Source organism: Tiliqua scincoides, chromosome 4, assembly GCF_035046505.1.
Source record: "Tiliqua scincoides isolate rTilSci1 chromosome 4, rTilSci1.hap2, whole genome shotgun sequence".
NCBI lineage: Eukaryota > Metazoa > Chordata > Lepidosauria > Squamata > Scincidae > Tiliqua > Tiliqua scincoides.
The window spans coordinates 150,195,604-150,223,128 of NC_089824.1; the positions used below are offsets into that span (position 1 = coordinate 150,195,604).

At 43.0% G+C, this 27,525-nt stretch overlaps 1 protein-coding gene across 1 annotated transcript in view; it reads right to left on the reverse strand.

The window, feature by feature from the left end:
• ROR1 (receptor tyrosine kinase like orphan receptor 1) overlaps window positions 1-27,525 on the reverse strand; it is a 214,943-nt gene that overhangs the window by 57,863 nt on the left and 129,555 nt on the right. The window contains exon 2 of the mRNA XM_066623616.1: window positions 13,894-13,965. Within this exon, the coding sequence (XP_066479713.1) occupies window positions 13,894-13,965 (72 nt within the window). The remainder of the gene's footprint in view (window positions 1-13,893; window positions 13,966-27,525) is intronic.

Consider the following 27,525-nt stretch of genomic DNA (forward strand, 5'->3'; position numbering starts at 1 on the left):
TATCAGTTTCTCCAAGCAGCTTACATTAGGTCTGCACTCTCTTCCATGCAACACCACCCCTGCCTATATGGTATCTATGCATTTCTTTCAAAAGTGAAAAACCTATTCTTTCAGTAGCTTCTCCTTTGTCTCCTTCTGGTTGCATTCAAATGAAAATCTTATGCAGATCAGATCTTAATTCATGGCCAGATTTATAGAGAAAGAGATGGACTTTCAGGTAACCCAGGTCCCAAGTTTGAAAGCGAGAGCCATCCCTTAAATAGGGCAACTGGTGGGGTTGCACTGGGCCCCAAGCTTTCGTGACCATAACAAGGAGGGGGCTCACTGGTAGAGTTGCCCTGAGCCTGCACCCTGCCCACTTCTAGGGATGGCTTAAAGATTCCAGAAGTGAAAATCAGTCCTTTGTCCTGAGAAATGAACAGGAAGTCAATGGAGCTTATTTAACACTGAATGATGTATTTTGACTAACTTATTCTGATCAGTACCTCTTGCTGCTGTAGCCTACTGCAGTTTCTGAGTAGTTTTCAAAAGCTGCCTCATATAAAACACTTTGCAATAGTCTATTCTTTTCCCCTGTTGCAGATAAGAACCCCTTACATTGAAAATATATTACAGAATCCAGTCATGCCTAAAATGACACTCTTTAATGGCACATTTATACAGGTGTGCCCCCGTATCCTCGGGGATCCTGTGAAACTGTGGATGTGGGTGAATGCCTCCCCCACCCTCCGGAGTGGGAGCGCAGGAGTGCACACAGGGGGACCCCATGCACCCAATTTGCAGATAAGTGAATGTGCATATATGGGGTCCGTGGATACAAAGGCCCCACCCCCATGCATGCTTCGGCTATGGACCTCAAGCCACTTCTAGCAGAATACACCATTTCTTTCAGTGAGACTTCTGCATTAGGATGATTTAAGGACTGCACCATCAATCAGAGTTAGACTTTCAGCCAGCTTTGACACATACCAACCTTCGTCTAATACAAGCTACTTACCAAATTACTTTCAGAAAGCAATTTCATAGTAGACATTTTGGGTTGACACCAGAAACCTTCAAAAATTTAGACCACTTATTATTTAATAATCATCAATTTAATTTTTTTAATTTGTAAAAACAATTTGCTTCCAGTCATAAACCCTGAATGCCAAGTTTCAATCCACAATTGTTGTTTTTTTCTTTATGGCTGAGTTATAAACCACTGAAAAATGCTGACAGACCCTTTACTGTAGCAGGCCTAGTGGGTGCTCTATAATGAACTTTTAAATTACTTGAGATAATATCTGGAAAGCTTGGCCTTAAATATGCTTTTGGTTTTGACTCACTGCCAGTGTAAACACTGCACATCGTAAGTCACCTTCATGCGTCTAAAAGCATAAATCGGAGACAAGGACGGTAGGATCTAAATATTAGATGACTTTTATACTGCAACTTTTTCTGATGTTTGTGATACAGAATTATTGCAGCTGTGCTTTAGCACGAAGAAATTTAATTCTATTAGCACAAAAATGTGCTTGGTAAGGAGAAATATGCACATATTTCCACTGTTATGTCCTGACATTGTTAGACAGGAAACTTTTCAACTATTTACTACTTTAAGTTGTATCCAGATGTCCATCAAATTAAAACCACCAAATTCTGGCTAGGGAATTTGAATCTAAGATTACTTCATATAAATTTCTTAAGTTATATTCTAGAGGTGCAGCTATTTGTGATGAACCATTTGCCACAATAAGACTTAACACAGACAACCATTTAATCTAATACTGTCTAGCCTGAATACAACATAACTTATTTTCAAGTAAATATACACCAAGATCATTCAGATAATATTCCAGAATGTGCTCCAAACTATTCAGAGGCAGCACTTAACTTACAGGCAATTCTCATACCCTTAAGAGTGCTGATTCCTTTTTTATTCTTCTTTGGGGCAATGAAGTGGCCACAGCAGGAGAAGATGAAGATGCAATTTTAGAAGGAATTACTTTGCATCAACTAAAGCAGAGAAAAGCCTGCAAACTTCTATCTGTTCGCAAGATGGAATGATGGTTCCCCTTCTTTATCTGGTAACTCAACATAAAGCATACCAAAGTGTTGAAGAGGTCAGAGAAATTAACTGAAATGTTTTGGACATCAATTTAATGATAAGAAGAAGGGCAAGATAGTGCTAATGGCCAAGCTTTCAGAAACTCTCTACCATTCATTCTTATTTTCTTGAGTGCTCAATAAAGCATATGCGGTAAACTGTGTCAAAACACCTATGAGCACTGAATGGACTCTCTTTTTGTTATTCCATCTTGTTGTTGGTATCCTTCAGTCTCGGAAGACTATGGTATCGTGCTCTGAATGGTGGTTCTGGAACAGAGTGTCCTCTCCAGTGCGCAAAGCCTGGGTAAAGTAGATATGGAGGATAGACTGTTTCCCATGCAGCAAGTCCCCCCTCTCCATGTCGCTGAAATGGTCCAATGGAAAGGCAGAGGCCAATACGGTTGGTTCCAGCAGAGTCGCAGGACGCCTTATATTCCACCTTATATACCTGCTGGTATACGGCAGCAGCTGAAGGGTGGTCAAGTTGGAACAGTTGTAATGAATTGGCTTCCAGAACCCAGGGTGGTGGGGTGAGCCTGGTTGCATTTTTAAGAACTTTAGTCAAGGCCAGGCCAAGTGAAGCCTGCAAGTCAGAGTGCCTTTTATTCTGATGCCTCCAGACTTTCTCCCTCCTCTCCTCTTGACATGAGCAAAGCCTAAATAGGAGCCTGCATGTAAATTTCTCCAAAGCAGCTGTAACTTCTACAGTGTTTCTCAAACCCACTAGGTGGGTCATGAGCCAATTTCAGGTGGGTCTTCATTCATTCCAATATTTTATTTTGAATATATTAGACTTGATGCTGCCATGGTATGTAACTGCACTTGGGGAAATGCTACAGATCTTTACTTTTAACAGACTACTATGTATATGCTCTCAACAATGATAGTCAATGGGACTTACTCTTGGGAAAGTGTGAGTAGGATTACAGCCTAGGATTGTTAAAGATTTTCCTGCCCGAAGATGTCACTTCTGGTCATGACATCACTTCCGGTGGGTCCTGACAGATTCTCATTCGAAAAAGTGGGTCCCGGTGCTAAAAGTGAGAACCACTGTCCTATGCAAATTATTGTTATATTGCTTTACAGATGATGAATGCGTTTTTCAAAAACCTCCCCACAATATTCTCTTCATGAAGTTTGGGGGAGTTGTGGGGTCTTTAATGTTTCTCCATATTTCTCCTTTAATTTTGCACACCAGTATATATACCCAACATAATTGCCTACTCGGAAGAAAACAGTTGCCCACCCACCTCTAGGAACCTGATTAAGGCCCTTCATCTCTGGTTCCTGATCCTTTCTTCCCCAGCTCTGTCTTCTACTCCTTCGAAGTGCCAAGCCCGGCCAACCAGCTATGAAACCATTGGCATGTTTCACCCCCTATCCCTGGAACTAAGCTAACTCACTTGTGAAGCCCCACATTGCTCCTCTCCCTCAATAAGTCTCCCTCCCAAAAATAACTTATTATTCAGCTGCTCAATAATTATTTCAGCAGCTGAAATAAAACTGTGTTGGGAAAATTTAAGTTTCTTGCATTAAGAAGCTATTTACTTATACAGTAAGTCAGTCATTTCACTGGCTTAGGATAAAGGCCTAAAAAGTTAACTTACAGGGCTTGTTGGAAACAAGAGGAAAGCAGGAGCATACAGTAGCCAGAAGTAAAAAAAAAAAAAAAATAGCCAAATAAGGAGATGTATGACAGGAGATCTATAATGGGCTAAATAAGGAGATAGGTATTACATGGAGAGTCACATGGGCAACTTGTAGACATGGGCCTATAAAAACTCTTGATTTTTGGGTATGGTTCTTTGGAAGACAAGACTGCGTGGCAGACAGAGTGAAGTTTTGTACCCAAATTCTATGTGACTGATTTGTTAATTGATCTACATTGGAGGAATAAAACTTTGAGGAAATTATTAAGGAGTTCCTTGACTGTCTTGTGACATGATTGTTGTGAACCAAAAAACTTTCCATCAACCGGAATCACTGTAAGTTGAAATCACATCAAGTTGTAACTCAAGCGAGCAAATTGGTCAGTTCCTCCTAAGTTGACCATGACCAACAGTCAAAGGTCCTTTAAGTCACTCGTTCACGCAGACATATAGTTCCTGAGCAGGGGTGGTAATACAGAACTATCCATTTGGGATGAATAGTAGAGAGCTTCTAAAAGTTCATCCATTCGTAGCATCTCACCCCACCCACATACACAAGAAGGTCAAGGTGGATAACTTCAATGGCATGGGGCTAGTCTCAGTCACTCTACCACTACTTAAGGCATGGAGGAGGCAAAAATGGGCAGTATGCATTCACGTTCAATATATCAGTTTTGAATTAGTTTCTGGCCAACTCAAGGTGTTGGCTACATGACTTGAGAGCAGAGTCAGAAAGAACGGAGAGCACTCTGAAACTGCTTTGAAACTGCCATTCTTTATGAACTTAACCAAATGACTTGGATGCCCCCTTCCTTTGGAGGTTACATGGGTGGTAACCAGAGATAGGGCATCCTCCACCCCCCCCCCCAACAAGTTGGGGAATGCCTTCCTCTGGGTCACTCAGCTGGGATCTATTCTGTTAATTTTTAGGTGTTGGGTGGAGACACCTGTAAGTAATATTTTAATCAGCCTTTCCTGATGATTGCTTCTGTTTCACTGTTTTACTGCATGGTTAAACTGCTGTTTTTAACTTTTGATGACAGCCGCCTGGAAAGTTTATTCTGAAAGGTGATGTCAGCATATTTTAAATAAACAAGCATCTGCCAGATATTTGAAAATGCAAAGGAGGTAAAATTACATTCCAAGTCTGCCTCAGCCTTTGACCTTCAATGAATGCAAAAGACAATAAAACTAGGGAAAGAATTTTAATAGTTGCTTTCAGACAGAAAATCGTATTTATTTAAGGATTCGATTTTATTAAAAGTTCAAGGCCTCTATGCCTATTAGTGCTCAGTACCCAAAAGAATGAACATGCAGCCAAAGCCAGTAAATCAATATTGTGGGATAGTCATTGTAGCTATCACTGTGTTTGTACCAGCTAAGGAGCCAACATCACAAGCATAACTTTTTGTCATATTATACCTTCAACACCTTGATAAGTAACTAAGGGATTCTGCAAATGTCATAATTAAACAACTTTCAGGTGAACCAGCACTACATCAGACTTGAAGCCACTGTAGATTAAAACAAAAAACCTCAAGAGATCAAAAGTTCTCTTTCTTTTTAATTGTTGGTGCAGAACTGGTCTGAGCACATCTAGTCTGTGACTGCAACATCAGTCATCCTTAATGAAAATTGTCTGCACCCAAGTGGCAATGTCTGTATATGTCTGGTTTCATTTGCCCTAATTTCCACTTCCATAGCAACCTCCCTGTCCAATACCACCAAATATGATTGTGTGTCAGAAAGTAGCTCTAGGTGCTCTAAAATTGAGTCAGGAATGGCAAATGCAATACCTGGATTAGCAGGTGTGACATGAAATGAGGAACAGTTGCGAACCCTGGGCTTCTCTGGCCTGACCTCCAAAACAAAGCAAAAGGAAGCAGGAAAAGACTACTGATACCTAAAAGGTCCTGAAGGGTCCACTAGATCCCAGAAATTCTTCAGTTCTGGTTCAGAAATACTTGTTTGTGCTCCAAAGCAAACCCTATATGGCTGCGGCTTTCAAACTCTCCGGGAGTTTGAAACCCGCAGTAAGTCTTTGCGATGGCAGCGGGGAGGCAGCAGGGGCAGGGGGAAGGCAGCGACGCAATCCCCAGGATTGCGTCGCTCAGGGGGCTGCAGGGACTGGGGTGCACCTTCCGGTCCCTGCAGTAGCCGTCACTGGGTGCGGGGAGCCCTGCGCGAGCACCTGCAGGGCTCCCCAGGTCAGGGAAAGTGAGAGTGGAGAGATTGCGCTCTGCCTCCGCAAAACCGGAAGCGGAGCGCAATCACCCCACTCTCACTTTCCCTGACTTCAGGAGCCCTGCAGGTGCTTGTGCACAGCTCCCCGCACCCAGGGACAGCTGCTGCAGGGACTGGAGGGTGCACCCCAGTCCCTGCAGCCCGGTCAAAAGGGAAAGAGGAGCGATCGCGCTCTGCTTCTGCTTTAGCGGAGGTGATACGCGATCACCCCACTCTCACTTTCCCTGACCTGGGGAGCCCTGCCGAAGGTTATGCAGGGCTCCTCGCACCCCCAGGAGGCTGCAGGAGACTTGGGCAAGTGTACCCAAGCCCCTGCAGCCCCCCTGAGTGGCGCGATCCTGGGGATTGCGCTGCTGCCTCCTCCCTGCCTCCTGGTTGCCCCCGCCCCTTAAGGGGAAAGAGACCAGGACCCTCAGGCTGGGGTGTCGCAACACCCCAGTTTGAATACCACTGCTATATGGCATAATCTTCTCTGCTTACTCTAAATCCTTTTTGAATCTTTTCCATGGCCTTATGGCCTGTCCTGAATTCATTCCCTGACGTGTCTGTTTCCCGCCTGTCTGTCTCTAGACTCAGTCTTCTCTTGGATCTGCCTTGGATCTGATCCTACTCCTACCTAGACTTCCATATGATGGGGAGAAACTCTCCCTAGGGTACAGCATCTGCCTCTGCAGACAATCACTGTATCCGCAGAAAGCAGGTATAGCTAAGGGGACAGAGAGGTACACTGCCCAAAGTACCACACCTTAGAGGCCTCCGAAAGGTACTGCCGGTTTTCAGCAACAAACAAAAGTGCCTTTCAGAGGTCTCTGAGACTCCCTCTCAAGGTACGATACTTTTCGGAGGCCTCTAAGATGTTGTATGGCGGTGTTAAAAATGAGAGGGTGTTATGGGAATATGGTGGTGTGCCCCCCAGTGCCAGACAGCTATGCCATTAGTGGGGATATGGAGCACATCAGTGCAGGACTTTCTGATGGATTCTCATTCCAGCTGTATCTGTTAACAGAGCTGAGGAATTAATGCAGTTTCACACACAGCAAACTGAATTTTGTTAAGAACTTTACTGAGACAAAGAAAAATTTGCAGCCATTGATGTGCATAGGCAGAAACAGCAAGACAGGAAAAGAAGTCAAACAAAAGGTCTAGTAACAGTAGGAGAGAGAAACCCACAAGTCTTTAAACCTCAGGTGGCCAACCCATGACACACGGAGGTGTATTAAGTGGTATGTGGGATACCTTTGAGCAAACATGTAAACCGCGCAGTTTCCACACTTTTTGAAGCTGAGCAGTCAATCAGCAACATACTCCAAAGGCTTCAGAAGCGCTCCTAAGCCATGGAAGCCCTTAAGGGTAATTGTCCAAGTTCCTGTGATTTGCTGATCTCGCTGCTGTTAACCCTTTTCTGTCCTGGTTGTGAGGCACTGAGGAAATAAGCTCAATGAGCAAGCACCGCTGGGTCTCTTGTGAAGACAGAAGAGGGTTGAGGAGCAAGAGTGGGATGCTTTGATCGTTTTAAAATGGTGGCGTGCAGAAGCAGCTTTGCTCTCACCACATTTAGGTAACTAGGTTTCCATCTGGCTCATAAGTTCTTTGAACTGTCGCCTTTGGGTAGACGATACAGAACTATTAGAGCAGGCACCACACGATTCCTGAACAGTTTTTATCCCACAGCCATAATTAGGTTGAACAAGGCGATATAGTTGTTACCCTGCTCCTGGGCATTATGGTCTGTTATACTGTTTTTATATTATGATGCATGTTGTCTAGAATGTGTGGGCGAGTGTGTAGAGTGTGACTGTTGAAACTGTAGTACATATTTATGCTTGTATCTCAAAGGTGCATACATTTCGTTGTGCTGTAGCACAATGACAATAAAGTTACTACTACTACTAAAAAAAGAAATAACTAAGGGCCAAATCCTATCCAACTTTCCACCCCTGGGGTAACTGTGCCAACAGGGTGTGCACTGCATCCTGCTGTAGGAGGGTAGTTATGGAGGCATTCGCCCAGTCAGGGAATATTTGTTCCCTTGCCTTAGAGCTGCATTGCAGCTGCACTGGCCCTGGAAAGTGGGATAGGATTGAGCCCTAAGATGCTCTTGGTGAGAGAAGGAGCCTGTGAGGCAGATGTGGCAGAATTTGGGGGTTGGTCACTTTATCTAGACACGCATGCCACAGTGGTGGCAACAGCGGCAGCTCCTTGCTCTCCCCTTGCTTGTCTTCTCCTGACCTACTTCTTTATTCTTTGCCCCCGATTCACAGCTTCCCCACTCACTGGCATGGTAGTGGGAGGAGAAAGAAGGGATACATTGTGGAGCCTCCTGCTCTGCCTTTGGGCTTGACTTTGCCAAGCGCTGCTGCTGCCGTCAATGTTCAGGCAGCTCTGAGGGCAAAAAACTGTGTATGCCCTGAAAACGGAAGAGAGAAAAATGAAACTTCTCTTTACTTCAGCTGTACTATTAGAGAGTGAGAAAGTGGCCTTCCATACTTGTCACTACAGTTAAAATATATACTGGTTATTATTTCTAAAACGGCGTTAAATAACATGCACAAGCAGTACTTAAAAAGCCACCACAATCAAACATTAAGAAAAGAATAACGGCACCATCTGATGGTCTCCTTGAGCCGGCAGAGAGTGTGCTCCAGTGGTGCAGGCTGTCGCAAAAGCACCGTGAAGTGATTTGCAGCTGCACAGGAGTTAGTGGTGCTGGCAGGAAGGTCCGTGCTGTCCCCACCAGTGCAAGCCTCCATGTGCACCACAGCAGGTGAGTTTCAGGCTGAGTAGTGGAGGGGTAGGGGATGGGCAGGGGGTTTAATGGGTGGAGGGAGGGCAAGGTGGGGGTGAGGATGGGCAGATAAGATCCCAAGAGGAAGGCAGGATTAGTGATGCTGGCGCATGCCATATACTACCCTCCTTCCTTGATGAGAGCCACCAAAACACAGCCACTTGGACTTGTGCTAGCAATTTAGCAGGCACAAGTCCAAGTAGATCTGTTGCTGTGGCTGAAGCTTTCCCCTTACCCTCAAGACCTCCAGACTATAAAATTCCCCCACAGAATAAATTGCAAGCCACCCTGGCCCTGCCGCAACAGCACAGGGGAATTTCAATAGCATTAGGTGGCTGGCAAGAATAAAACAGCACACAATAGCGGCATTTCCAAAACATGATAAAAAGGCAGCTGTAGGGTTTTAAACGTGTGTGCATTTAAAAAACGACAATGCAGCAAAAAGCAGACAGTGACACAAAATACTGCATCACAAATCACAAATAATTGTTTATCAACAATATATGTTTTGAAACAAGAAACTGGTCCAGCTACATTAGCTTGTAAACTAAGCTCCTGAAAAACATAAATGAATTTTCTTGTCGTTTCGGATGCCATAATTTATTAAACAGTCATGTACAAATGAAACCTATTTAAACAATATGTATGTATGTGTATCTGTATATACGTACATGTACATAAAGTGAAGGCTGATGCCACAGTCAAAGATAAGCAATTATTTTTGACATACAATCAACCTTTAAGATCTGCTTCTTATTAGCCCTTCCTTTGCCTCCTTAAGGTCTATTTTCTAAAGCAAAAATGTCAGGAAATCTGGAACAGAAACATACAATAAAACACGTCCCTTGGCCCTCTGATCTATTAATCGTTCAAATAAACCAAGCTAGCTGGATGAGCCAGAGAAAGGTTATTATACATAGTTACCGTGTGTGTAACGGTCAGACATTCATTATCCTCACAGGGGTTTAAGGTGGGGGGGAACCACCAAAGTCCAAAATAAGTTACACATTTTCTGAAACAGTTTAGCAGACTGGTGAATGGTACTTAGGTCAATTTCTTTGGTAGCTTTTGTTGTACAACCTTCACATTTCACACCCTATATTACTCATAAATGAGACAGTCAAGAAACACAATTTCTCAAATAAAAACACATATTCTATCACTGGAAAAGCAAACAAAAGAGCTAATGTGCTGTAACTAAAAAAATTCTCAAACAAAGCTGCAGTAATTTACTACCTCAGCTACTCATGGGACCCCACAAATAGAATAAAAAAAAATTCTAGTCCCATAAGGGGGCTTGATTTACTGAATATCCCTGGACAGCAGCAGAAAATGAAAAGGTAAATTGTGCATGCATATGAAAGTTGTAATTCTATCCCCTTTCACTACATGAATCAATTTCACATTGAAAAATTTCAGGAAGAGAATCCAGGAAAATCTAAGAACACCACAGAACAGAGGCCAAAGACATCGGATTCTGGTTTAGTAGAATTTTATGGAAACTGAACTCTGAGGTTTTTGATCTTGTCAAATCAAACACTTTAATGTGTAGATAAAAAACTCAAACAGCAAACAATGACAATTGGTACAGAGAATCCAAGTATTGGTACTAGAGAACATCATACTCAAGAAGCCCTGGAGGGCATGTCTGGACTAGGAAAAGGAGAGAGAATTCCAGTATGTGCCGCTTCTGCCAAAATTCATTCCATCCCACTGCCTGCCTGGTCTGCTTCTTACCCCTGTCTTCCTTCAATCTACACTGCCACCATCTTACCTGCTCTGACATGGCCTAGGTGGGCTGTTGGTGCACATGTAGGGACACTAGCTGTTTGTGCTTATTGTTCCTTAGCACACAACTGTGGCACACTTTTGTGGTGCCGCACCAGTACTTTTGACAGCAGACCAGGAAATCTACCTCTACATGCACCCAACAGAATTGGGCTGTTAGAGGGGAAAGTAACCTAGTCATGCTGGCCATCACTCCAATAAAAGATGGTCCTAAGGGATTTTTTATTCCGTTTCCAAGAAAAGTCCTAGGCAAAGCCACATGTGCTGCATCCTGCAATGGGGGGGCAGTCATGAAGGCCTCCTCAAGAAAAGGCAATGTTCATTCCCTTACGTCGGAGTTGCATTGCTCTTAAGTCAGTGCCAGAAAGTTGGTTCGGACTGCGGCCTTACAGCCCAATCCTATCTACACTTTCCTAGGAGCAAGCCCCATTGACACACTAATACGAACTTACTTCTGATTAGAGATGCATAGGATTGGGCTGTTAACCTGTATTGACCTGGAGTATATCTGAACTAGTAAACTACAGCCAAAAGGCTTTGTATCCTGAGCCTATGCTTGAACCACACTGACTCCCCAAAGCTAGACTCTCTTTTGCTGAAGAGTCTGTAGAATCTGGTTTCACCTTTTTCCATTAATGTAAAATATATCTTTGAAGACTGATAACCAAAATAAGAACTCTATGAAAGACAAACCTCTGCTGAAAAAAAGAGAAAAGATAAATGAGAAAATTGAATGGCACTAAATGAATCCGAGATGCTTTTAAACATTTTTCAGTGTAGTGTTTTTTTGTTTTAAGGTTATGGTGAGAAACCACCATCTCCCTCCTGCATCAATTGCTGCTTTCATCAGGTCTTCACGGGTGGTTGTGTGTCTTTTAAATTTCATTTCCTGTTAAAAAGGATAAACAGGCAACTGTTTAATGCTGCCAATTTAGCTTATTTAATAAAACTGAACGTTAAATGAGGCTCATTTGATAGACTGTCACTGGAGAAGTAGGCAAGTTGGGAAAAAATAACAAGCAAAAAAGGTTACCCATTCAGTTTTATGATATTTTAATAAGGACATGAAAAATATATCTAATGAAATACTGAAGTGGGGTGAGGAAAAAATATTACTTCTGAAGCGTGGCAGGTATCTAGGCAGCCACTGAAGAGGGATATCTGCTTAATTGGAAATGCTGGCTGGAAACCAATTTCACATGAAGCGTTTAACAAGGTTTAAAATTTGGTTTATATGGATGCTTCTCAGACCACATGCCAGCTCTTGGGGAAAACAGGTGGAAGCTGATTTCTTTAGGCTGTATGTTTACATGACCTGTATATTTTTCAATGCAATTTGAAGACATTCTATGGAAATGTGGCTTTTCTACAGAGTTTGATATTACTGGTTATATCATTGTTAGTTACTATGTTAGTTACTACTGGTTAGTTACTATGTTAGTTACTATGTTAGTTACTACTGGTTAGTTACTATGTTAGTTACTACTGGTTAGTTAACCAGTTATAATCACTGGTTATATCATTGTTAGTTACTTCTGGGTTGGAAGGCCAGATGCAACAAGACAAATAGCAGCAAGAGGCTCGGAGTGGATGGGAGGACTTTTCTGAGCACGGAAAACCATGCTTTGGGGCCTCCTACTGATGTTTGTTGTGTCATGTTCCTGGTCTTGCTGTTGGGTGACAGGTGTCCAGGGTCTCACAAGTATCACCAAACACCACCTCAAGTACCACTGGTGGTACCTGTACCACTGGTTGAGAAATACTGATCTAGACCCTATCAGAGAAATTTTGTCACTGATCAGAAAAGCAAGGCATTTGAAACTGAATAATTTCAGCTTGCTCATAGTTATTCCTATCACTGGAAGAGCACTATCACTGGGCAAATAAAGAAAGTAATTCATTTAAAATCACTGTGATTGCTGACCTTACACTTGACTCAGCACTTAGAATACCGATCATCAAGTCTACACAACGTGCACCACATCAAGCTGAGCGCAACACACCACTTGCGTATTCTGGCCTTCCTAAAGGTGACAACCTCTACATTCTTGCAGCCTCAGGTAGGCCACAAAAACAGGTTTAACTGAATCACTGGTGAAGTACTAAGACCCAGTAGACTGCCTTTGGCTTGGTAATGTTCTGTCTGAAAGGGTGGTAGTTGAGGAGCTGTCAATGAGCAGATCCTTCCAATCTGTTTTGATACTATGAATGCGCCTCAACTAAAGCCTGTATTTTCCCTTGCTAAAAACTACACTAGGGCAGCCATTCCCAAACTTATAGTGGTCTCAGCAGCCTGTGGTCATGGTGCCCAGTGAAAGTGGCACCATTGTCCAGCTGTCTCGGGTGCTGCTATCTTGAATTGCGCGGCCTCATGCAATTCAAGATGGCAGCGCCCAGGAGACCTTGTAAGTCTTTGATGGGGCGTCAACTGGAGAGTGGGTAAGAAGCGGCTGCTGAAGAGGCTAAGAAGAGGCTGCTGAAAAATTCAACAACACCTTTCTGTTTAAATGAAGTATAATTCAAATCTCATTGACAGATCCATATGTTCTCCAGAGACACGCACAAAGAAAAAAGAAGAGGCTGCTGGGGACATCGCATGGTGTCGCTGTGAGTTCACTGTGTGAGGCAACAAGTAAAAAAATACTGTATATGCCAGAGCACGTATAGTGCAATCCAGTCATTAAAAATGATGGTTGATGCCCCATCAAAGACGTACACAAGCATTATGAGCAAGGCATCTGAAATTCCAGAAGTTTCAAGGCACTGTGAGCAACATCAGTAGCAAATTCTACCAAGCACATTGTGCATGCCTGAGAAGCTTCTTCCTCCTGTACACACTGGCAAGACTGCCAACCAACACAGGCACATTACATGTATGTCTCCTGTACGACTGTTGTCACAAAGCTAAAGCATTTTTCATTCCCACCTCAAGTTCATAACTAACTGCTTGCCTCAAAATTTCATAGCAAAATGTGCATGCAAAGGGACTCTGACCACAGTTTGCTAATATTGAATCCAGATTCCAAGAACCACAAGATGAAATGTCAGGTAGATCATAAACTGCTATAATTCACATCTTGACATATTTTTCACATGTGGAACGTTTTACAAGAAGAAAAGGGGGGAAGGAAAATCCCAGCACTCTCCAGAAATCAGAAACTGGTGCGTAACCAAATGTCAGATGATTGCTTGACAAAGAAAATTGGCCTCAGTTCCTCCCTTTCTGCTTTACCAGCAGATTTAGACATGGCAAAACCCCCAAAAAATACAATGAAAACAAAACAAACCCAAATACTTTTAAAAATCAATATCAATTTTTTTTTTGCCTTGTCCATTTACCTTTGTCTAGTTCACTTGACATGTTCCACGATGATGTAGGCATTAAATCAGCAGTAGCAGACACGTTTGTTCCTAAAAGCAAAAAGTGCAAGGGGGAAAAAGGTTAATATCCACACAACCTATAGACTAGATAATATAAGAATAAGATATTTGCAAAGATAGATCCTTGTGATTGAGATTATCTGGAGAAACAACAATTTGTAAGATCTCCCAAAGCTTTTATGCTGCCCTGATGGAGCACAGGGTGAAGAAGTGAAGTGGTTGGGTGAGCAGCAGGCTGAGGCTGGCTGCAGGCAGCTTTGAGACATCTCTCCTCCATTCACTGCCACCTCCAGCCTACTGCTCAAAGTGGCTGGAGTGCACCTCATCCCGGGCCAGCTCTGGAGGGGCGGTTTGGAAGAACCGCACCCCACAGAATTAAGGAAAGTGCCCTGAACTAGGCTGGAACATGTGAGCGCCATGATCATGCAGTCCATTATTATGTGGGAATGGCCAGGTAATAAAAGTATAGATGCAGCCTTTGCAGGAATCCCACAAGCAAAGTTGTGGGCACTAGGTGCCTTTTTAAAACGCAGCACAGCACATTGCTGCATCTAACAAGACAATAATCATCTACCAAACATCAAACATCATCTACCTTTATGTCCGGTTTGAGGGAACAATAGAAAATTTTGTAGCTGATATGAAAAAAAAAATCAGTTCTTTTGTCAGGAGGTTTTGGACTTGCCCTTACATTTTTTATAGCCCAGCTGTGTTTATTACATAGGTCTACTAGCATCAGTAGGGTGGTAAGGTGTTTTAAGGAAAAACTATGTCAGACAGTTTGTATCATTTCAAAAATACATAACAAAATGCTATATATAGTTAGGCAACAGCCCACAAAACACCATACAGATACAATTTTTTTTCCTATTTTGAAAGTTTAGTTTTAATTGAAACAATTGTGTGTATAAAGTCAGTAAAGTATATCAGAGACATTACACACTCCTTGTAAAACCTCTCTTTTTCTTTCAAGCCCAGATGGCAGCATAGTCAATTTAAAAGTCTGTCAAGTATTCCCAAAGCAAATACAGGAAGTTAAAGGAATTATAAATCATCCATAAATATTTTCATGGAACCATATGCTCATACACAGAATTGTGAAGCCAAAGATTTTAGAGTCCAATCCTGTGGTCGTGCCGCCGACCACAGTCGCAAAGGCACGTTTGTGGGGCTCACCACTGGGCTTCAGCCGGTGCTGGGCTAGCGCCGGGCAGTTTCCCAGACCGCCGGGCAGCGGAACGGGAGATGGGGGCATGGATGGGGGCGTGGGGGAGGCGTTCTGGGGAAGGGGGAGGCCGGTAGGGGTGGAGAGGGCATGCTGGGAAGCAGGCAGGAGGAGGATCCACGGAGCTGTGCTCCACAGGATCCAGGACACTCGTGGAGGGCTGCGCGCCCTACACGAGCATCTTTACTCTACCACCAACCTTTTGGTCAGCGGTAAAGTGAGTAGCCCCATTGCAGGGCTGCTTACCTTACTTGGGGGAAGGGGATGAACGTCCCCTTCTCCCGAGGAGCCTACCGCGGTATCACGGGAGGCGCAGGATTCGGCGGCAGCCCTTTTCGGTGCCGCCAAGCCTGGGTGCTCCAGGCAGCTCAGGATTGGGCTGCCCAAGAATTGTAAAAGAACAAGTCCCCAACTAATACTGAAGATCTTGCCCAACTTTAAGCCTTCAGTTCTTAACATTTATGAGATATTTTCTGGAAGAGATTATCTATCAGATGATCTGGTGCCGTAAACTCACCAGAGATGGCTTTCATCAAATTTTGTCTCAAAATGCAGGAAATGTATTTTAATTGGGAGTAATTAAAATTATACAAATTATTTTGGATGACTCACCAGTTATTAAACTGAAAAAATACACTTTTTTTTGGTATTGCATTGGCCTGGTTTTCTATAGACAATATTTAAGCCAAGGTTACTAAATAGTGATGCATATTTATGATAAAAAGAGACATTTTATTAGTCTTACAAAAACTATTGATATTTCTTTGTTTATGAGCAATCTTATCCTGGAGTATCTGTTAATAACTGCTTTGTTTCAACAAAGTGATTTCTGCTTTACTTTTCTTTCAGCTTGGCCAAACCCCTCTTCCCATCTTCTGTGTAGCATTCTTCAACTTGTTACTTCTGTAAAGATACTTATTTACTCCTTCTGACTTAATGCTTGACCCCTTTTAATTTTTTCGTTTAATTCTTAATAACGGAAAGCAAAGCATTTCAACACAAACAGTCCTTGTTTTTACAGAAATTTGTATTTTGTTGTTTCCCAGTCTACATATGGTTTTCTGGATGGATATAATTGTCACTAAAGAGACAACTCAATTGGAGTCTTCATGAGAACAAAAGTGGTCACATTTCATCACCCAACACTAGATAGAGCACTCAAGTGTGTCATCGATCTGAGATTGTAATTAAGATTATTCCTCCAGAGAGACATACGAAAGGATTATATTGATCTTTGTTTTGAGACTGTCATGACTGTTTTATGGGGGCAGACCTGTACCTCAGACAGGATCAATGGCCCAAAATGAGATAGTGATCTGATGAGGCAGAAGAGAGAAGACTTTTCACCAGCGGCCCTTCAAAAAAACATTGATCAACCATCTTTCTCTCTTTACTGCTAATCCCAGCCCTCTTGTTTTTCCCTAAGGATAGGTACAGTGATCAACAGGTCAGAAAGGTGTCTAAATATTTAGTCTGTGCTTCTGTACATATTTTTATTATAAGTATGTACAATGCTACATATGTTAACACACTTTAAAATCTTCCAGGGTCAGCCACTGTTTCCTGGCAGTGATCCCTATCAGCATAGGATTCAAATGCCACATTACTTTCAGCCCTCAGGCCTATGTAAATTGACATCAGAAAACAACATCTCTCAAAATGGTTGTGACAGATCAGATATTACTTCTTCCACACTATCATATCCACTGGAATAATCAGTGTACAGGACTTCAACATTGTCTGAACCAGGCTCATGGAGGGACGAGGTTGGTTGAAAGGCTTACTTCAAGCACTGAGTTGAGGGGAGGGCTGAACAAATGAGCAGTGCCTTGCTGCACCCCGTATCTGTAATGGAAGATCATCAGATCATCAGGTGGATGTGGTGTTGACAGTGATCCCATGTTTTAATAGCTGGTTGACAGCTCTGGGAAGGGCAGGGCTGGCGCCGCAGCTCTAATCAATCAAGGCCAATGGAGACTCTGATGGACACCTGAGCTTCATTTGACCTTGATGGGACATGGACTGAAGAGATGGCTCACCTGAGCCTAATTTGGACTTAAAAAGGGGGTTGCAGGATAAAAGGCAGCTTCAGAAGGAGACAAGAGACACAGGTACCCCAACCCAGACCTATGGGAGGCGGACGGACCAGGACCTACGGGAGAAGGGGACTGCCAGGACTCTGCTGGAGGACACAGAAGAGAGGACTGCCGGGACCCTGCTGGAGGAGACACTCTGCTGGAGAGGACACAGAGGGACTCTGCTGCAGAAGATTGAACTAGGAAGTCTGGACTGTGCTTTGGACACTGAACTTGGACTGGAGGCTTCAAACCTTTACCCACTAAGTTAAGTGGAGTTTTGGGGAGGGAAAGCCTCTGGTAAAGAGGACTTGCAGGGAGTAAATGTGTTTGTAGCAATAAATTCTTGTTAATTGCTCAAACCAATAGGGAGTTGTGTTCTTCCTTCGCACACCACAGCTATTGTTTCTAGAGATATAAAGAGGGCGTTAATTAGCCAAAAAGTGGGCACTGGGAGACAGAGTGTAATACGGATGGAACAGCATCTTCCCACCATTGACAGAGCTGCTTCAATCAGTGCCCTGATCCACTTGGATTGGGATAGTAGCAGCCCACCTCTTCCTCTGGAGGAAGAAGGAAAAAGAAAAGACAAAAGCTGCTGCTACTGCCATCACCTCACTGTTCCTACCCATCTGGCTACTTAGGAAAGCAGCCAAGTGGGCGGGAAAGGTGAAGCATGGCAATCTGGAGCCTGCCCCATCCCCTTACCATCTGCTCCAGTTTACCGCCTCCTATCTCTGTACGATCCTTTTTAAAACAATACAGGAGGAGCAGAGCACCAGGAGCTCCCAGCATACTCCATTCATCCTCTTCATTTCAAACAGAACTTCACAGAAGGAGGTGGCAATCCAGAGTGGAAGATAAGGGAGGGAGCTCCGGACCACTGTGCCCTTCCTCTCCATGTCTACCCAGTGGTGGGGACAGGAACAGGGGAGCCATTTTTGAAGGGGTGGCACAATTGGACTGTTACAGGCAGTGTCCAGACAATCAGGCCTGTTCTGAACTGGATCCTAGTCCTGAAAGGATACTTACATCAATTTCCTCACATATCTCTCCTAGACCAGTGGTTCCCAACCTTTAGAAGCACACAGACTACTCACTGAGGCAAAAATTGGAATCGTCATGGACCACATGAAACCCCCTATTCCCAGCACACAAAAAATACAATTAAATTTTAATAACACAGGCCTACAAAACTGAGAGTCAGAAAAGTTTTTCCCAAACTTTATGGTGGTTTAATATGAATTTGGGGTGCCGATTCAAAAAATGGCATCTATTTTGCCCTATCACATCTAGTTTTGGAGATATAGTATAGCCTCATTAGTGAATGGTTCAAGCAGCTTCCTCATGAGGAAGCCATGGTGTAGACTTCCTCATGAGGAAGCTGCTTGAATCATTCACTAAAGAGCCTATGCCTTGTCTTCAAAACTAGATGTGATAGGGCAAAACGGATGACATTTTTGGAATCAGCACCCCAGATATACCTGGGAATTGGTGTAACGTTTAAGGAAGCAAAATGTGTGTTGGCCTGTGTAATTAGAGATATTTCTTAAATAGATCCCTTAGATAGATCTCTTTATAGAGATGATGTGTTGGTCACTGTTTTGTTGTCTGCTGCACGCAGTCCGCTCTTTGCCCTGTCTGGTGGTCCATGGGAAAATGTCTTCCAAGAGAGCGGACCCCCATGGACCACCAGAAACGGTGGAGTACTGACTGTCTGCAGCCACAGCTGACACTGAACAAGCTGACACACTGAACACTGAAGTGTCAGCTGTGGCTGTAGGTGGTCTGTTCTCCACCCTCTCTGGTAGTGTGTAGGGAAGCACTCACTTGACAAGATGCTGGAAATGACTGAAGGTAATTCTTTTTCTGAGACCTTGAGAATCACTTCACAGGGTCTCGCAAACCACCTGTGGTCACAGACCACAGGTCGGGAATCTATGTCCTACACCAATTGAAGCAAGACATGGTTATTCTTCAGCATATATTGAACATATAATCCCCATCAATACTCAGTTATGGAGGGGCAAGATAGGGGGCCCCTTAATTAAAACCACAAACCTTGTATTCTGATTTCCCCCAAGATTAGCTAAACTTTCTCCCACAGCTTTCTAAAAACAGATCACCACATGGATCTACTCCAGCTTCCCCATTTTTTGAACAATGATCATTCATGAAGTACCAGAACTGTGTGACTGGCACTTCCCCACTGAGCTATTCTGGTCAAGTTGGAAGGTCTGAGTCACAGGGGTCAAGTCAGTCATATGGGGGCAAAAGAGGGCAACCAAAATAATCACAGGGTTGGAACTTGTTCTTTCTGAAGAAAGTCTACAATGTTTGGGGCTTTTCAGTTTGGAAAAAAATGTGATCTGGGAGAACTGATTAACAATTCAACCTCTGTCCAGGACTGGGCTGTCGTGCATAGCCATTTATGACAGTGGAACAGAGATTCACTGCCATAAAATGGTTGCCGATGAAGTGCGAGTAAAAGGTGTTCCCCCAAAAGGTGATTGCGGGGGAAATGATTAATTCATTCTCGACGCTGTCTGGGAATGGGCTGTTGCACAACACTCTGTTGGCAGCCATTCTGGGAGTACTGCCGCAAGACGCACTCCCTTGGCCCTCTGAACAGGTAAGTCAGTGGCAGAGTGGGGGAGGGGACAAAGAGGGGTGATGAGGCTGTAGGAGGGGGTTGACCCAGCGATAATGGTGCATGCCAGATTCTATCCCTTTTTTTGAGCCTCCCTGACCCCTTTCTCTCCTCCTACTTGCGCCATCTAAAAAGATGGCACAGGTCTGAGGAGACCCACTGCGGAGCAGGAGGCTTAGGGAGGGGTAAGGGGATTTAAATCCCTTTTCCCTTCTGAAGCCTCCTAATCCACCCCCTTGCTGGATTCAGCACACTTGATTTCTGCATGACTGTACCAGTGGGGTGGGAGGAAGGATAGGACTGAACTGTAAGCCTTTTCTCCTCTCACAGTATTAAAATGAAGTGTCATCCACTGAAACTGACTGGTGGGAGATTCAGAACTAATGAAAGATGCTTCTTCATGCGGTGCATAATTTTCCTGTGAAATGCAAGTCATAAGATTGGACAAAGAGGACAAATTCAACAAATTAATGGAGGTTAACTCCAACAGTAACTCTGAAAAGCAATTGCAGGGGGGTGATGGTGGGAGAGAAATATGCCACTCTCTCCTGCTTCTGGGCTTTCCAGAAGCATCATGCGAGTTGTCGTGGGATGTGGGACTAGATGGGCCTTTGGCCTGATCCAGAAGGGCTTTTGCTTACGATCCATGCTCATTCCTTCAACATTTCAATTAGTGACACTTATGCGTGCACCCATGTAACCTGTCTGCCCTTATGGTTCCACCACGTTAAGAGTGGTGAGGGATCAAACCGCTAAACATACTTCTTTGACGAGGTTACAAATTAATTAGGTCATCTTGAACACCACTATACATATTTTATTTGGAGCTTCCTTATTTATGGGCTGCCATCTCTTTGACCAAAAAATATTCAGGGATGTCACGCCAGGCAGAATTTGTTCAAACACTGTTACAGGAACTAGGACAGGAGCATGCGGATTTTGATTTGACCACCTTTAAACCCATAAAGGGCCCTTTTCCTCAGGACTGCAGTTTTCAAAATATGTTTAAAAGATTAAGAAGAAGTATTTAGAAGAGATAGTGCCAACAGTACAGGGGATGACTGTAGCTGCTCTTTTGCACAAGCAAATCTCAGGAAATTCTGTTTGGGTAAGAACAATATTAAGATTTGGTTAAAATGAAGCTCTAACCACATTAGGGTGCTTGGTCTATTAACATGAAGCGCAGGTTATATTTTGCTTATGCTTATGTTTCAGATTGGAATTTCTAATCCAAGAAAAGGAACACACATGGAGCACTGAGTCTCTGAAACCTCACAAGTCTTCTCAAAAGGTGAATGACTGGGTGAACTCTGGCAGCCATTCATTCTTGACACAGAGAGAGGAACTTGGCAGAATAGCACTGGCTTAAATCCCACTGCCATTTCCTTAATCCGCACCAGGTGCGAAGTTATTAAAAATGCTCAGATGAGATATAAGCAGGCAAGTCACAGAATGCAACTGAGGGGAGCCAGAGTCTGCACTCCGTTTACACTTGCCTTGTATTTAGCCTCATGGTATGACTGCCACCGCTCTGAACTGGCCTGACCACCTCATGCCCAAAATATAAATGCATCAGGTTAAATTAACAAATGTTACTTATAGGGTTTTAAGGCACCACTCCAAGGACATTCTGCAAAATTAGATGCATAATATTGGGAGGGGGGAGATGCAGAAGATTTATTTTACTTTCAAACATTTATTTTCAAAGTTAGGTGGCTGGGCTTGTCCACAGTGAAGACACTTACCACTTGCTAGGGTGAGAATGGGGGTGTGGATTCTGTCCCTTGCTTTCTGAACAAATCATCAGTGCTTTAGAGCTGCAGGCCACTTGCCTGGTCCTGCAGGCATGGTTAGGCAAATTACCTTTCCAGCTTATATGGTTTTTGCCTCCATACACAGCATTCTGTCAAGTACACATATTGCAATCTAGAAGACAGTAATCTAGATACGTGGAAGATTGTTCTTTTTCTGCATGTACACTGCCTATCTAGAATATTGTAACTACACATTATAAAACAGAGACTCGCATCTGCTGAATATTAAATATAAAATGCCTGCTGTTACGTATATAATATGGTCAAGTATCAAATACTGGATGCCGAACATCAAATTCCATTTGGTGCCAAATAACACAGGCCAACACACATTTTGCTTCCTTAAACGTTACACCAATTCCTGGGTATATGTGGGGTGCTGATTCCAAAAATGGCATCCGTTTTGCCCTATCATGTCTAGTTTTGGAGACACGGCATAGCCTCTTTAGTGAATGGTTCAAGCAGCTTCCTCATGAGGAAACCTACACCATGGCTTCCTCATGAGGAAGCTGCTTGAACCATTCACTAATGAGGTTATACTATATCTCCAAAACTAGATGTGATAGGGCAAAATGGACGCCATTTTTTGAATCAGCACCCCAATTCATATTAAACCACCATAAAGTTTGGGAAAAACGTTTCTGACCCTCAATTTTGGAGGCCTGTGTAATCAATCTTTTCTTGGTTTTGGCCAAAGGCCTTTGCAAAGGAAAAACAATTTTAAAAACCATTTTAACAATTTTAAAAGCTGTTTAATATTTCTTCCTAATCTTCTTAGGGTGCAATTCTAACCCCTTAGTGCTTTCCAGCCCTGACCTAAGGGCAATGCAGCTCTGAAGTAAGGGAACAAATATTCCCTTACTTTGAGGAAGCCTCCATGAGTGACACCCAGCTGCAGGATGCAGAACACTTCCCATTGGCACTGCTATGCCAGTGCTGGAAAGTACTGACATAAGGCGTTAGGAATGTGCCCTTAGTCAATTCCAAATAAGAAATAATTCTGCAAGATCAAAGCGTGTAGAATAGAATCCTAAGGACTGTGGATGAAAACCGGTTTCTGATCACATTTTTGGCAAGTGGGGCAGCAGCTGCATGTCAGGATCATTTCAGTTCAAATAATCCCTTTGGATTGAGCTGTCTAATACAGCAAGGTTTCTTTCTTGCATCATTTACGAAAAGCAACCACAGAAGTCCTCTGGAATTCCTATAGTGAGAAAAAGAGATTCAAAGGTGGAATTGTTATTTTAAAGCTTTTTGCAGGAGGATTTGAGTTTTGGTTTCCTTGGTCCTCAGAACAAAGAATGTGAAAATGTCTTGTGCAATAGAAAATGTTAAGTAAATCTTCTAAGCAAACATCCTTTGTTTGATGAATTTAAGGGATGATTTGTTTCAAATAAAGCATGAATGCTAGCTAAGCAATCACTAATTAAAAAGCTAGAGTTTTTAGTGAACTATGAAATTGGAAAGAATGTTCATGAAAATAAGATTTGAGCTTGCAGTACACATATTCATGAATGTGTAACATTAAGTTACCAACCAGGTGACCTCCAGATTTAGGAGGTGGAGATATTTGTAGCAAGGGGGACCGACATTCAACAAGGTCCTACTCTTGGATTCATTCAAGGTTAACCAGCAAAAAAAAGCAGCATGTTTGAAGATAATGGCTTAGAATCCAAGGTGCTCCACACAGAAGGCTAATCCTTGCCTTCTGTTCACTGATTCTTGCTGGAAATCAATCAGTCTATCTATCTATCATTTAATGCTGCTATTTTAACATTTATGGTCTTTTTAAAAAAATTGGGTCTATGTTGCTATTCTTTTTAATTCTCTGTAAACCATTCTGATTTATCAGTAAAGTAGTCTAAAAATTTAGGAAATAGATTAAATTCTGTTAAGTGAATTCCATTAAGTCAAGAGAATGGACATGAGGTTCCCAGTAAAAGCATTGTGATCATTATTTTATTTTCTACAATTATATCCCATTTTTCCTGTAGACTTTTATATACATCACATAATAAGCTCTAGTGATACTATCAACTCAGATCTGTTAATACTGTTAATAATCTATCACATCTTTTCACAAATAAATGAATGTACATATCTTTCATTCACTCATTCACCACTTAATTATTTCTAATCAAATCATAGATGGTGTTATGGCTAGTGCTGAACAATAACCATGTGCAAATCATAAAGGGGACATATCTCTCAACCTCCTTAAAATCACACTTCTCACTATCACCAGGAGTACAGCAGTTGCGTATCTCAATGAAAATTATACTGCAGACAGATAAAATCTTATCTGTAAAAAGTATCTGAGCTTAGGCTTCCCTTAAACCCTCCAGAGATAACATAGTAAACTTGACAGCACAGGAAATAGGGAGGTGTTAGGTCCATGTCTCCAGACAGCAGATCCAAGAATAGGACTCAAACTTACTGGACTATGACTTGACTATGCACTCCTGTTCCCATCAAACCTTTCATCCACTCATCTATTTCTTTCCTGTCTTTCATGTAAGAAGAAAAAAAGCATTCTGAGCTATAGAGATCAAGAATCCACAGAATATAAAACAGGTGTGGAATGCTGATCTAACATGTACAATGCTGACATCCTGCAAGGCTTCCTGTCTTGTTACTCCCCATTAAAAATATACTTTAAAATAAGTCCTTGCAGTGCTAGTGCAAGAACGTGGTATTGCATTAGAAATGGTGAAAACACATCACTATTGCACAATGCGACATACGTCTGAATACTGCAAATGTATCCGCCATTTGTTTTTGATTATTCGGATTTAGTCAAGTTCACAGCTCAAATTAAAAGGCAAAAAGTAGGGGCTATACAACCAAAGGCAGTTTGACATCATAGGGGCTCAAAAAGGACACCTCTAAAGAAATGCCTTCTTGACACTGTCAGATGCTTTATTTTATCCCTTAGGCTTAGGTTCTCTTCAGCTTGCTTCCTTCAATTACCTGGATTGGTGGTGATAAGGCCCATCTTCTCTAAGTTCCTCAGAACATGGCTGCCTTTCCTCAGATGGAAGTTCACTCAGTGGTTTGGATAGGGGCAAGCCCAGTGCAAATGCTTCTGTAGCTTATCCCCAGGTCTGTGCCTGGAAGAGGGCCACAGCCTGAGGTTTACTTGGTGATTTCCTTTCCTTGAGACATGTTCCAGGGCTGTCCCTTCTTCCTTTCTTCTCCCACCATCTTTCCTTCCTCAGTTTCCTTCTCCCTTCATTTCTATCTCTCTTTGCTGAAGCAGAGCCCTTCATAAGTTCTAGTACCAACTTGACACTCTCCCTCCCCACCCCCGATTCTTCATGTGCGGTCAGATTGTCCCTGTGTGACATCATAGCAGAAAGCCCCTGCACACCAGTAGTTCAGCTTCCTCTGTTGCTGTTGCCAGTACTACAGCTTGGGGTGGGTAACTCAGATCTATAGCGACCATTAATGAAATCTGCAAGGCCTGTGTTCTGACTCCACCCCAGTTTTAGCTGAATCCTGGGTCCCTGTAATCTTCTAAATACAGTAGGTAAGAGTACCATCACAAAAGGTATGGGGTTGACCACCCCCTTCAAATCAGGCTGAAAATGTGAAAAGCAGTTTGGATGCTGAGATGAATTCAAACAAACATTTATAGCACTCAATTTCTTGTGAAGTCACTGTTATTTGTTCAACCTTGACTTGGAGAATATGTTAACTGACATAATTGGAAATCATCACATCTGAGGAGCTATGAAATTTCTGACAGGTGTTGGAGCTGAAACGCCTCATTCACACACATGCACATGAATACTTCATTCTGTAAGCAGTAGCTCCCAAACTAGGGTGTTGTGATGTCCCAGACAGTGGGAAATGGTTGCTAACTCTGTTGTGATGGATGAAAACTGGAAATGGGTCACGATCACGTAAGAGAGTCGTTCTGAGACATGAGGGAGGCCCACAGAGGGCGCCATGGGCTCCCCACACCCTTCAGAGGGCCATAGTGACCCCCAGGTATGTGTAAACACCCCTTTTGTTGCTGCAACAGTGCTATCACGGAAGTGCTGCCACGGTCCCTTCCCCATAAAGACTTACAAGGTTCCAAACTCTCCTGGAGTTTCTGCTGTAAGGGATGAACATGCCTGTTTGTGAAGCAGCCTGAGTCCATGATACGCCTCAATCTATTTTCACACAACTTCTTTATCAACTGTGATTATTTGGACATTACCAATGCTTTCTCCCAACCTATCTAGCTTTAGGTTTTCACCTGCACCCACCATCAAACACACCTTTAAACGTACAACATGAACCTCTCACACTGTGATAAGAGAAAGCAATGATATCAATAAATCAAGAGATCTTGGCGTCTCTTGTCAAATCCACCAACGCCCTGAGACCATTTTTAGTACAGAGCAGACATTCTCAAACTGTGGGTTAGGTCCCTTGGGGTGCAACTAGACAGCAAGGAGTGTGTGATCGCAGGGACAGAGAGGCTTCAATAGCAAACGGAATCCGAGGCACTTTCCTTCAAGGAAAAAGAAGCCTAGAGTTGCAGCTACCACAAACACTACATTAAACCATGGGACATATGTGAGCTTCTTGCCCCTTCTGTATACTCTGATTTTAGCAATGAGCCTAAGAGGCCCCTTCCAGTTCTCTTATAATGAGAGAATGTACATTGGATTAGTATATCAAACCCACAGATACACATGTGTAGTGGTGAGTGAAGATTCTGTGTGCTTGCCTGATGCCAGGGGTTGAGGGGGGTGGAGATTTCAGCAGGCAGAGTAAGTTTAGAACTGGTACAGAACAACTGGAAAAGGAAAGCCGATTCATAAGTTTTTGGGAGTGCGGTGGTGGATGCACTGAAAAATTCCTTCCAGTACCACACCAAAAAGGTCAAAGTTGTAACCTGCATGACACATTTGACAATTTCTGTGGACGATATGAAGGGAGCAATGGGCCAGAGTTCAAAACTGAAATCACATCACAATTTGTGCCAAGATTCAACTGGGCACAGCTCTGGAATCTTTTTTCCAATACCAAAGCTGGTTTCTAGAATGTCTGAGGCTGTATCCTGACCTTCTGTAGACCTTCTCCATCATCATAAGTTCCTTTCACTTATACAAAGATAAGATCTTATATGAAGATCATTTCTGTTCATGGAAAGACCCTGCACATAAGCATTAGTTTCCTTCTGCATGGGGGAGGAGGTTTAGGACCCAATCCTCTCCAATTTTCCAGTGCTGGTGCAGCTGCGCCAATGGGGCATACACTGCATCCTGAGATGGGGAGGCAGGCACAGAGGCCTCCTTAAAGTACAGAAACATTTGTTCCCTTACCTTGGGGCTGCAGTGCAGCTACAACAGAGCTGGAAAATTGAATAGGATTGGGCCCTTAGAAAACAGTAAAGCGTTCTGCAGAGAGTTGGGGAAAAACCCAATATGAGAAAGGATTTGTTGACCCAATTCTTCTTCAGTGAATAAGCAAAACTAGGCCCCACATATGGTGAATATAGAGGTCATGACTCACAGACTTGAGCCCTGGCTGGTATCTCTTATTTTATAAATTAAACACTAAATAGCAGCAGAGTTTCAGTTTGGGCTCCATAGAGTCAGAAAGCACGGCCACTTGAGTGAGGGAGCATGGTCTCTAAGCAAGCTTGAATTTCTGCCCCTCTGCCCCATATTGCTCCCAAGGGCAGATAACACTTCATATGCCCAGTTGCTAGGAGATAGGAACACTTAAAGGAGCTCCTTTAATAACTGATTAAACATTATCCTCTTCCTCAAAATGCTAGGTCAGACTGAAGCAGAAAAAGAAAAGAAACAGCTGCAACGGTATTCA